General features: G+C 41.5%; 1 protein-coding gene across 4 annotated transcripts in view; it reads left to right on the top strand.

The window, feature by feature from the left end:
- The window catches only part of ndrg4 (NDRG family member 4), a 66,206-nt gene that overhangs the window by 27,920 nt on the left and 25,077 nt on the right, over window positions 1–13,209 (top strand). For 3 of the 4 annotated variants that reach the window (XM_084364812.1, XM_084364811.1, XM_084364813.1), the window contains 3 exons: window positions 3,505–3,595; window positions 6,375–6,542; window positions 13,058–13,096. In XM_084364812.1, coding sequence (XP_084220938.1) covers window positions 3,505–3,595; window positions 6,375–6,542; window positions 13,058–13,096 — 298 coding nt within the window. The remainder of the gene's footprint in view (window positions 1–3,504; window positions 3,596–6,374; window positions 6,543–13,057; window positions 13,097–13,209) is intronic. The other variant, XM_084364814.1, reaches the window with a different exon arrangement.

The following is a 13,209-nucleotide window of genomic DNA, read 5'->3' as shown; positions in this document are numbered from 1 at the left end:
TTCATTTTTAACTGAAAATTGAAAACTTGACAGGTGTAGCGACAGTAATGAAGGGAGACAGTCCTTAACAAAGGTTTGATTGGAGGTATTTCAGAGCAATAACCATAATTACAGTAATTTGTGTAGTGATTGTTATCTGAACATATACTCCCATTAGCCCTTAAAAGTAGAAGTCCCTGAGAGTGTAATGTAAAAAGAAAAAGGTAGTGATTCGAAGTAATAAGTCCAATTGTACTTCAGTCAGGTGATGTACAGGAAGCATCAAAAGAAGTTACATTTAATTTGTGTGTGTGTGTGTGTGTGTGTGTGTGTGTGTGTGTACGCTTTTTTGTTACCTATAGGTGACCGTTTCTGGTGTAAACACTAATCATGTCAGGACCAATAGTCCTTATGGGGACCAAAGACTGGTCCTAATGTGGAAAAATGTGATTTCTGAGGTCCTGGTCAAGTTTAGGGTTTGGGTTAGGCTGTATATATGAATGGAAGTCACCTTGTGTGTGTGTGTGTGTGTGTGTTTGTCGAGCGATGTTTGTGTTGTGTTCTCCTGTGTTTCAGCGTTGGTGGACTGATGTCATCATCGAGCAGTGTTATTGTTCTGACGCAGTCTGACCCCACTGTGCGTGTGTGTTTTGATGCATTGGTGTATATTGGTGTCCTTGTGTATAGCTGTGTGTTTTGGCTGTGTGTGTTTGTGACCTCAAAGTTTAATTAGGCCTTAATACAGCCTCAGTCCTCTTGTTATCTTTGGGGCAGTAGCCTGTGTACTACAGACAGAGTAATCTCAGTCAGTGAGCTTTTATGTCGACTCAAATTTCGAGTGCGTCTTTGTAGTCTCGCAAACTAGAACAGGACATCACTTAACTGTGCTCCTGTAGATACTGGGCCTGAACTTTTGGAAATAAAGATGACTGGTCAGTCCAAACTTTTCTGTTGCTTCTCTCCATTATGGATTTCACCCCTCAGAGACTGATATGAACATCCTAGGTGTTGCTGTTTAGGATCAAATTAATTTCAGGCCTGCAGGAAAAAAAACAAACTGCTTTCTTAATTACTGTATTGTGTGTCCAGACAGACTCTATGAATTCTAGAAATATTAAAGGTTCCCTGCAGAGTTTTTGATCTCTAGGAGTGTAAAGAGAAATGTGTTGTGTGTGAACAGATTGTGGCTGGGTGGGTGTTGTCTTTTAGTGTCCTTTGGCTCTGTGCAGACACCTTACTTCAGTGATATTACTTATGCTCTGTACAGTGGCGCAAAAAGTGGGTATGCACTATATGCGGCGCATAGGGGCGCCGCGCTAGAGGGGGCGCCAAAGCGATGGGGGGAAAAAAAATTTGAGTCGGCATTTTATGTATTTAACAGCTGTTTGTGCATGTGTAAATCAATGATATGATCAGTAACAGAGAGGCATGTCATTAGGCGCCCCTCCGCTCCCTCACCTCCCCTCCTCACGCCCCCTCCCACACACAACACACTATAGCCGTTCCAGTGCGCGCCCCCTCGAGCACGCGCTGGAGCGCGGTTTTTTTTTTTTTTTTCCCCATTTTGAATCGTGTTGTTTACATGACAGACGGGGGGCAGAGATGGAGAGGCAGAAGAGAATGCTCTCGGGGGCACAAAACAGAAAGAGGGAGAAGGATAAAGATTTTGAGGGAATGAAAAAAAGTTTTTCTAAGTGGTTGAAAGACAGTGGGTAAGTTATGTCAGTGTATCAAGAGGAGGCTTGTAAATATTCAGGTTAGCTAAAGCTACTACTAGTAAAACGACAGGTTACTGTTGTCTTGTTGCAACTGTGTACTGATTACAGATCATGTCAAGAAAAATAAAGGAACATGTTTGTAGTGATGCTCCTGTCAATGCTCCTATTTAGTAAAGTGTAATAAAACCTTTACCAAAACTTTATCAGTACACCTGTTCAACATGCATTAACGTGAACATGTAGAGCACGATATTTTAATCTGCTCCGTCTCCGCATTCACAGTCGCAGCACGGGGCAGAGCAGCTAACGTTAAACAAGCTAAAAAGAAAGCTGTCTGTGTGTCATCTAATCGTTAATCCTATAGTTTGTCACAAATCTAATACCTTGCAAACTCTCGTATACCGCTGCTGACTGAGACAAGCAGCCCCTCCCTCTAACGTGCAGGCTCACAGCAGGAGGACAGCAGAGACAGGAGAGGAGGAAGGATCTGATACTGAAACACGTTCTTTATTCTTTCAAAACGTTACTTAGTATTTAGATGCCAGGAATATGATTTCATTTAGTGACAGATAGAGATTTGTTTCTTATGAGATATTATTGAGTTAATTTAAAAACATTTGGAAATGTATGAAAGGTATGAATAATGATGGGAAGGAGGAGGAGGAGGAGGAAGAGGAGGAGGAGGACGAGGAGGAGGAGCAGGCATCTGATTGCAAAAAAAAAATTCAGGCGAGAATAAAAACATTCTACTTCAGTGTGTTCCAACTTAGATTACTCAATGGTAGTAGCACTTACAGTGATTATTTCAGTTTGGGGAAAAACTTCAGAGTGTTACCTTTCAAAAGAGTAAGCTGAAGCTTATCAAAACATACCTTCGTTCGAATATGAGCAATGATCGCCTGACCCAATTAGCAGTGATCTCAATTGAAAACAGTGTGGCACGGTCTATTTCATTTGATGCCATTCTTGATAAATGGGCGAGTGCAAGGGCACGCCATGTAACAATGTAGTGGTAACACTGAAACATATAAAAACTGTTGTTTAGATGCCATAATGTCATATTTGCAATACAGACCCACTGCTACATGTTATTACATTGTTTTTTGTTGTTGCTGATCACCTGCTGAAATATGAAAAATAAAAGTGTGTGAAACATTGAAGAAAATAGAAAAAAAGGGTGGTGGTGGTGGTGGGGGGGGGGGGGGGGGGCGCCTATAATATGTCTGCATACCCCTCAGAAAGTAGGTAGTTGCGCCCCTGGCTCTGTAGATGGCTGCCAATAATGTTGTGGGTGGTTTTAAATTTACCTGTCCTGGGCCGTGCACGAACCACGAACTTGGCGTGAGATTTTCACCTTGTTGCGTAGAGCCTTGTCTGAGCTTTCTTCATCAGAGTGCTGCTGTGTGAAGACCATGATAGGCTCTTTGTGATGTTAACTCCCAGTAACCTAAAACCTCACCTGCTCCACCTCAGCTCACCTCAATCTTGATTCCATTTCCTCTGTTTCCAGTCAGTTTCTCATCTGTCAGCTGCTGAAATTATCCCAGTTCAATACAACATTCAATCAGGAATCTGATTCCTTCCATAATTTCACAATGTGAGTTTGTGAAATGACTCCATGAAAGACTGCCTCATTCCATTTAATTGAACTGAACTGCCATCATCATGTCAGACATAAGTAGCAATGCAAAAGCAATTTATGTTGCTTTTTAAAGTCAACCACAGTCAGTATCATAAAGCATGATGAAATGATAGTGTAACCTTAAATGTGTGTGTGTGTGTGTGTGTGTTGCCTTGCTGATTACAGGTTGCTGTCCAGGATGGCGGGGATGAAGGAGCAGCAGTTCACGGAGGAGAAGCCCCTGCTGCCGGAGCAGCGCGGAGTCGACTCAGACATGGTCAGTCCACTTGCTTTACTAACCGTGTGTGTCCTCTGAGCCATTAACCCTCTTGTCTGGCTGTTCACAGGCTGATCAGCATTTACAGGATGAACAACTCTGAAACTCTTGGTGCCGTCTGGTGCATTAAGATGGAGATGTTTGCGCTCATTAGCTGTGATGGCTCATAATTAGACAATGTGCTTGTTTACCGGCGGAGGAGGAAATTAATGAACTTCATCCAACCATGACTCTGATAACAGCGTTATGAGGGGATGAAAGCGCATTTAAACTGAGAAAAGAGTGATGGAGCACAAAGAGGGAGAACAGAGCTGGGAACAGGCAGTGGGTGGTTACATAAAGGCTACTTATTCCAGTCCACTTATCCATTACCTAAGCAACAGGTTGTGGCTGAATCCAGGGCTCTTGAATGTTGGAGAGTCACTTGTTGCAGGAATGTTAAAAATGGTGGAGACGTGCCAGATCTGCTTAATGGAAAAGTAACTTGAAGAGGCCAAATTTGTTCCTGAGAAAGACTCCTTCAACTTTTCAAACTGTCTTTTCTTAGTTAGGTGAGTTAGTTATTTTTCTTAAAAGCTGCGTAAGTGGTAAAGAAAAAGTCAATTCAGGGTGCTCGACCACAGAGTAACGAATGGGAGATGTGTGGTGTGGCCAATTATGAGGAGGCTGGTTTTATTACTGTGGGAAGCAGATGGACAGCAAAATCATTACTTCACAGAATAGCATGAAGACGACATACTGAACCAACCACAAGCAAGAGGGAAGCATTCTTGCGCGTCAGACAAGCCACTTACTTCTTCTTGAGGCACCGACTGATGCCACTGGCCAAATCATGACACCCCTGTTGCCCCTACCTCCTAACCCTACCCCTCTATTTTGTGCTTTCAGGTCTAGGGGTAGGGTATCCTTATTCCTGTTGGGATAGAGGGGTAAGGTGAAGTGTTAGTGTTACATGGCCCTCCAGACTGAGGGTTTTCAGAGTGAGGGTTATGAGAACTCTGTGGTTTCCATTGTTATTACATTGTTATTGCTGATTTGTGCATTACAGTCCTGCATTTTGGTGTATTTCAATGTTGCATTCTTCCCCTTTAATGGTACATAACACCTGAAATGTACATTACACCTGCTGTACATTCCAGCAGTGAAGTTGCTGCTCCTCCAGCATCAGTGCGGACCGGCAGGGCAGGAGCAGGTTGGTATGGTTAGCCTATAAAGCACCGCTAGTGGCAAGGTAATAAAGTAGTGTTCCTTTTTATTTGATGACGTGATGATGATTGATAGCGTAAGTGGTGAACGAATTGAGAGCATCCATGCTTATCTATGTCAATCAGATAAATAAAAAGTAAAAGACAAATGGCATTGTGATGAAATCCACGATTGCCATAGAAATGAAGAGAAATCTATAGCTGAAGACTCGTTGGGCCACTGTGGTCCAGATTTAATATATATATTAGTATATAGACTATATATATATATATATATATATATATATACACAGTGGGTCAGCTTTTTAGATTCAGGAACTTATTAGAAGTTATTGTTATTATTATTATTAGAAGTTAGCCTCAATATGCTGTACATCAATATGAATGACTAATTCTGCTATTGATCAGCTATTCTAGCAAAAGGTAATTAGGCCTGCTCATTATGTTGCTGCTTGTAAATTATCGAGGCCATCGACTGCTGCCACATCGATCCAGTTACATGTTTGCGTAACTCCACAGGCCACTGGTTTTATTTTTCTGTTAAAGATGACTTCAGCTGAGAAATACATGCATTTTTATCTCCTACCTCTCTCCTCTCCCAGCTCATTTCAAGTGTGCAGCTCTGGTGTTGTGCAACAGTGTATTGGTGACCTTTAAGAGCAGTTACTGAGTGATTACCTCCTGGCATAAAACACGAAAAAACACAAAACTCTTGGTGTGACTCACTGCAAGTCATGTTGGACTAATGCTGCATTCAGATCAAACAGGCGTTTTATTTGTTTAAACTGATTTGAAAGTTCTGGATGTCAGGAGTGATTGACCTGGCTCCCTTTACAAAAAGTCTACAGGATTGTTGAATTGGATTTAGGATTATTGCAAGGCCCGTGGCAAACAAAAGTTTATGATACTTACACTTTTATAAGGTTTGAACAGTAAATGCAACTAATGTAGCCTAATGTTAGGCTATAAGCATCACAGTCGCATGACTTCAACGTCACCACTCTAAGCTTCCTACAACAATATACAATTTACAATAACTTGATCAATCTACAATTTGCTAAGTTAGAGTTAGAAAAGTTTCCAGCTAAAGTCTGCCTGTGAAGACAGACTAGTGAGAAGACAAATCTCTGTGTTCAGTGTAATTATATTTAATATTCACTAAAATCTCTGTAGTCTCATTTAGCCACCTGTTAGCATCCACCTTTTTTAAAGACATAAAATCCAAGTCAAGCCTTTTCCACCCAGAAGCTTACGTTAATTTCATGTGTTTCCTGTGTATCATGAATGCATCATCGTCCTGGCCTAGAGTTGCGTGGACAGTCTAATCCATCAGGTTTCTCCCCACAACCTCTGTTCCTTAAAGGAATGCTACACATCTTCAGTTTGACCTTTCTGCTGACGCTGGAATACAAATAAATCAAAGTGACTCCAGGAGTCTCTTCTCAGGAGCTTTAAAGGTTTAGAGGATCACTGAGCGCATTTCTGAGATCGTTTCTGCATCAGAAAGTGAATCCTATATGAAGTGTGTCGCATTTGTATGTTTACTATGTTGCTGCTTTGTCTCTCCAACACAGCAGGATAAAGGAGAGGAGGCATCGGGGGGGTTACCATGCCCCGCCAGCCCCGCCAGCCCCGTGCCCCTTAACGAACCCCCTCCCCCCAGCCGCCCCACTCACCGCTGGCATGTCATCGCACGGCACTGGCTCCGCCAGACCCGCCGTCGGACCAGCGGGGTCATCCCGGTAACTACCAGAACCACCAGAACGAGTGGAAACATGTGACTGCCAGAACATTGAATCAAACACACACAGCCAACATGGGACACGGCGTTCAGCTGAGTGGAAAACTGTTCAGAATATAGAATGGAAACATTAAGCTAGAATCAAAATAAATTTAAATAAAATGAAAGCTTTCCAGAGGACCTGCACAGATTTTTTAGTTTTAGTTGTATCTACACTAACGTGACCAATAGGAACTGCTGGTTAGTGCTGCTAGAGGACACCTAGTGTCTGCACAGTGGTACTGCAGTAAAACTACAGGTTTTACATGTCACAAAAAAGAAGATTAGGAAGAATTAATCGTTTAGTAAGTAAAATTAGCAAAAATCGCAATACACTAAAAAAGGAAAAGTCGCTCTCAAGTAAAAGTCCTGCTTTGAAAATCTAATGTATATAAATATACATTACTATCAGTAAAGTATACAGATGTACGTTAAGTAAGTACTCCTTCTGCAACAGATGGAAATGTAATTGATTAATATTACTGATATATTATGAAGTAATCTTGTGACTAGTCAAAGTGAATCTACTTTCTACATAACTTTATAGACTGATACACTGTTCAGTCTAACAGTATACAAAACTTGGATGTTTTCCCTTTTTATTGCTTTTATAAATGGGATCCTGGTTTGATATTATATGTTCACCCCCTTCAAGTCAGTAGATGCACCTTTGGCCTCAATCACAGCACTGAGTCTGTGTGGATAGGTCTCAATCAGGTTTGCATATCTGCACACTGCAATCTTACTCCATTCTTCTTTGCTAAACTGCTCAAGCTCTGTCAGGTTGCACAGGGTTTGGACGTGAACAGCACTTTTCAAGTCCAGCTACAAATTTTCTATTGGATTGAGGTCTGGGCTTTGACTCGGCCACTCCAGAACATTCACCTTGTTGCTTTAAACCATTTCCATGTAGCTTGTATGCTTCGGGTCAATGTCTTGCTGGAAAATAAATCTTCTCCCAAGTCGTAGTTCTCTTGCAGACTGAATCAGGTTGTCCTCCAGGATTTCCCTATATTTTGCTGCATTAATTTTACCCTCTACCTTTACAAGCCTTCCAGGGCCTGCTGCCGAGAAGCATCCCCAGAGCTTGATGCTGCCACCACCATGCTTCAAGATGGGGATGTTGTGTTTGTGATGATGTGCAGTGTTTGGTGTCTGCCAAACATTGCATCTAGCTTAATGGCCAAAATCTCCATTTTGGCCTCATCAGACCAGGGAACCTTCTTCCAGTTGAACTTCGAGTCTCCAATATGCCTTTGGGTGAATTTTAGTTGCGATTTAATTAGCTTTTTTTCAACAGTGGCTTTCTCTTTGCCACTCTCCCTAAAAGCTTTGACTTGTGAAGAACCAGGGCAACAGTTGTTGTATGCAGAGCTTCTCTCATCTCAGCTGCTGAAGCTTTTTACTCCTTCAGAGAAGTCATAGGTGAAGAGGAAAACATGGCGGCAGAGAGGTAGACGTGTGTTCCTCTGGCTCCCGCAATGTTTCGAAAACAACCTAATTGCAAAGCCTCTCTTTAAACATAGCAAAGCGAAACATGATAGCATTTATTTCTTTTTGTTTCGTACAAGCTTTTTCATGCCAAGATAGCCTTGAAATGTCACAGAAAGCTAAAAAAAAAGAGGCCAAGAAGGACAGCACCACCACAGCCGCCCCAGTTGCTAACATGGCTGCACTGGACAACAGAGCAGCCCTCTCCATGGAATTTAAGTTGGCCATAACAACACTCGATGCGAAGCTGGACTGTGTGCAAGTAGCGGTCACAAACCATGGACTGCGCCTGACCTCCCTGGAGGAACAAGCGACACGGATCAGTGATAAAATGGAACAGATAGGGGCTAAATCTGCAGCCATGGAAGATAAATATAGCAAGCTAAAGGCTCAACATATTAACCTCGAGTCACGCAGCCGTCATAACAGCATAAGAATAGTTCGGTCTACCTGAGTCAATTTCGGGTCCCCGGCCCACAGCCTTTTTTTCTAACCTCCTGGTGGAAGTCCTCGGCGAGAGATCCCTCCCTTCACCCCTGGACTTTGATCGAGCCCACAGAGCCCCAACTGCTAAACCAGCTCCAGGGGCAAGGTTAAGAGCAATAATCACGTGTGTCCATAGCTACGAGGTGAAGAAATCATTCAAGAATCATTCAAGAGGCCCAAAAGAGAAGAGGTGGTCTGTTCTACCAAGGGAAGCCAGTGGTGATCTAAGAAGACTACTGTCCTGAAGTCATAGAACAACGGCAGGCATACCGGGAGGTGATGTCCACTCTCTACAAATGGGGTCTTAAGCCATCACTCCTATATCCAGCGAGGCTACGTATCATGACCAAAGATGGAGAGAGACCACTCCTAACTACTCATCAAATGCAAAAGCTACTACTAAAGAACAATAGTACATTCTATGAACATGGAGAAAAGATGGGGAAACTATTAGCTAATCTCCTAATAGGACAAAGGACTAAACAGCTTATAACAGGTATTCATACCCACTGAAATCAAAAACACATTTAAGGACTTCCACACTCAATTATACTCCTCCCAATTTGATGAAGATGATACATTAATCGCAGCCTTTCTAGACCCTCTTATCATTCCGACTATCCCCCCTGATTTGGCGAAGAAACTAGAAACACCTATAACCGTAGCAGAAATAACAATAGCGATATCATCACTACAATCCAGAAAGTTACCAGGACCAGATGGTCTTCCCGCTGAGTGTTTTAAGAGGTTCTCTGTGCTCCTCGTACACTCCCATTATCTTTAAATGAAGCATGTATAACTCTTAACTCTTTGCCACTGCCAAAATATGACGTCTCACTGATACTCAATACTACACTACACTCAATGTATGCTGCAAGGCCAATGACCCAATTCTGGGAATAGTTGTTTCTTGTTCTTTGTTTATATCTAAAATCTTAATAAAAAAGATTGTGAAATCAGAGTAGTCATAGGTGTCTTGGGAGCCTCCCTCACTAGTCTCCTTCTTGCACAGTCACTCAGTTTGTGAGGACAGCCTGCTCTAGGCAGATTTACACATGTGCCATATTCCTTCCATTTCTTAATAATGGATTAAACTGGACTCCGGGGGATGTTCAGTGACTTGGAAATGTTTTTGTATCCATCCCCTGACTTATTCTTTTCAGTAACCTTTTCACAGTGTTGCTTGGAGTGTTCTTTTGTCTTCATGGTGTAATTGTATCCAGGAACACTGACTAACCAGTGACCGGACCTTGAGACACAGGTGTCTTTATACTACCATCACTTGAGACACATTCACTGTTCTCGGGTGATTTTCATTTCACTAATTGTGAGACTACTAGTACCAATTGGTCACTTTAATGGGGGTGAATACTTATGCACTTATATTACATTGTATATTTTTAATTAATTGACAATACTTTGTAGAAATCTGTTTTGACTTTGACATTAAAGTTTTTTTTTGTGTAAATTCTCCATTTATAAAAGCAATAAAAGGGTAAACCTTCCAAGGGGGTGAATACTTTTTATACTACACTGTAAATAATACATACAATCTTCTTATTATATACATATATAAACAGAGTTGATGTATTATTAATATAAAATCTTAATCTCTGGAATAACTATAGTTGTTTTCTATGCATGTTATTCCAATTTTGTGGCCTATCGAAGCCTTCAACATGATGCACACATGCTATTGGTCATTTTGCCAGAAAACAAGTTGTTTTTTGCCCCTCTGGGCATCTTCATTCACAACATCTCTAGGATCAGACTTAATCAAGTCAGTCCACTGATCCTCCTGGACCTGATGAATTAAATTTAGAGCCACGGTAATTGTGCTTTGAAAAGCCTAAAATCTGGGCCAAAATCTACATTCTTGAAAGCAGCATCCAGACACTGAGACTCTGAGATCAGCAACGGTAGAAAAAGATCACAGCGGCAAACACTCAGTCATGTTACTCATGTTACTCAGTCCAAAACATCTCCACAGCACACCCGTCATGTCAGTTTTGAATGTCTCTCTCATTAAGAGAAAATAGGATCCATTTTTCCAAAATGATACAAGCCATTCATAGATGCCACTACCTGAAGAGTGCTCTCCCTTCTCACGGAGCTCAGCTGCTGCACATCCTCTACAGTACATGCAGTATCACTGGGTGCTAGTTATAAGAAAGAGAAGAGTGCCACCTGCTGGTCCGACCACCGTACTGTCACCTCTGCTTTCTTTGAACACAATGATCCATTTGCATGAAATCCTCAGGGACTGAAGTTGCCCTTTAAGTTGCACATTTCAGTGGAGATGAGAAATCAATTTACTTGATTTCTTCTCCCTCACATCTTCAGGTGCTCAGGTGAAGATACAGTGGCATACTGTACAGTCAATATTATTTAAAGGTGTCATATTCTTATAGGGCAGCTTCAGCTCCTGTTGTTTTTAGTGACATTTTTATCTCTCTATAGGTGTGTCCCTGACCTGACTTTGTTCACTCATTAGAGTACTCCTGTCCTTTCTTTTCCAGTCTTCACTGATAATAACTACGTGTGACGTGTAACTTTGTTTACTCTTTTCCCTCGCATTAATCCACCACTGTTCCTTTTAACTTTGTATGTACGGTGTCCATCTTTAATCCTGTCATATTTTCTTTCAGAAATATCTGCAGAAATCCCCACATGAACTCACAAACTAAGACCTTGTGCACGTTTAACAAGGAAGCAGTGTGGAAACCATCTGTCTGACAGTTCTGACTAACCTCATGTGCATGTCCTTAATTTCTTTGTTGAGATTTACAGATGTTCCTGCTCTGCTCTGAGCCTTACAAAGGCAGCAGAGCAGGAATAAGTTCTTAAATGACATGTGCTGAAATAACACAGGTTAAGAAAGGTAAACTTTAACTGCTGTGTTGAAAAATAACAAACATACAATGTTTCTCTTAAGCATGTAATGCATTTTCAAGCACATCAGTATGTATTATGTAATGAATGAGAAACCTGTTTTATGTCAATACATCTCTCCTTCGATGCAGTGTCATGACCAGATTCCTCAAAAAGTGAGCACTGCAAGATAAAACATATTTTCTATAAGACTTGTATCTAAAAACATTGTGTGTTCGGATACTGGAATGCTTGGCACTGGCACAGCTGTCACTTCTACTGAAGCCAGCTTGTTGTCAATCAGTGTCTCAGAATTTTTTTAAATCTATTTTGGCAGTCAAGTCAGAGTAGCTCGCAGGGATTTTTCCCTAGCTACTCTGACCGGATGACAAAAAATGTATTTTTATGCCCTGATGTTCTGCCTCGGCTCATCGTTGTTTACAGCTGTAGATGACTGTTGAGGTGGCTTGCTGCAGGGGGAATCTGGTTGCTGCACTCTTCCTCATTCTGTATTATAAAACACCATCTTCCCCTTCTTTTTACTGCTGATTTGTTCCCAGTCTCCCACATGCACTTGAGTAAATAATCTTTACTGCCTCTCTAGAATGAGATAAACTGGAATAACAGGTGCATTTGGCACTCCACCAATTTTACCCATCGGCATGAAAGCAGTTGTATCATGTCTTCTATGGCTCTGGTGGGAGTCTGACAAAATGACCTCTGATGATGTCATAGTAATGGCATCAGCGGTAATCAGGTATCACGGTTTGGTGAAAAAAAAAACACTTTGAACAGACAGCCGGTGTCTCAAACTGGTACTACAAAATGAACACATGGGTGTTTACCAGGGTCTGATGAATGCAGATGAAGGTTCTCAGTCATCCAGGTCATGGTAATCTTAAGTGCTGCATCATAGGCAACTGGACGCGTTTCAGTTTCTTGAAGAGGCTTCTTCAGGCTTTTAAACTCTGTGTGGGAGTGTCCTTACAGGGTTGTTGGGTCAACGATCCACAAGTGGCCCTAACGACTCTGAAACTCAGAGCTCACACGTGTCCTCAACGACTCTGATCATAAAATGAAAATATTTGTTGGAAAATTCGTATGTAATTTTAATACTTAAAGTCAACATTTTAGGCCCAAATATTTTTTGAGTGCATAATAGGGACTAAAAGTCTTATTAATCAATATTTACCTTTCCTTTAAAATTATGTCTCTTGTGAATATCCTAACTTAATGCAGTGTGCTACTACTGTATATAGCTGGAGTACTCCTTTAAAAAAGTTAAAATGCATATAGTATATGCATTTGTAGGATTTTTGTGTGTGTTAAGGGAGATATAAATGCTAAATTTAATATAAAGCATACATTTGTGTGTATGTTCAGAGACAGTTGAACAAGATATACTGTTTTGCTCAGGTGCTTCTGGGAAACTGGTTTTCTGTTTCTGTGGTTTGGACCTACAGTGCACAGCTTGTGCTGCTCTTCTGTAAGTCAAACAGCCTTCAGCTCCAACAGTAGATGCACCCTTTGCTGTGTGAGGAATATGTGTGTGAGTTCACACTACTTATCTCCTTCCAATTTTAACTTTTTTTCTTTCTGTCTCCTGTCTCTGCTTATCTCTCTCTGCAGGAGAGTTGTGAACAGCTGATGCCGGTGGGGGATTGGAAGGTATGAACTTATGAGCGCACAGCTGCTATGTTGAGAATCAGCCTGTCTCTCTCTCTCCTCTTACCCTTTCTTATCAGCGTGCCTCGTCTTTTGTGTTCCCGCTGTCTATCGTC

Source organism: Pagrus pagrus (genome assembly GCF_965226575.1).
Source record: "Pagrus pagrus genome assembly, chromosome: 10".
Lineage (NCBI taxonomy): Eukaryota > Metazoa > Chordata > Actinopteri > Spariformes > Sparidae > Pagrus > Pagrus pagrus.
This window is presented reverse-complemented; position numbering and strand designations above follow the sequence as displayed.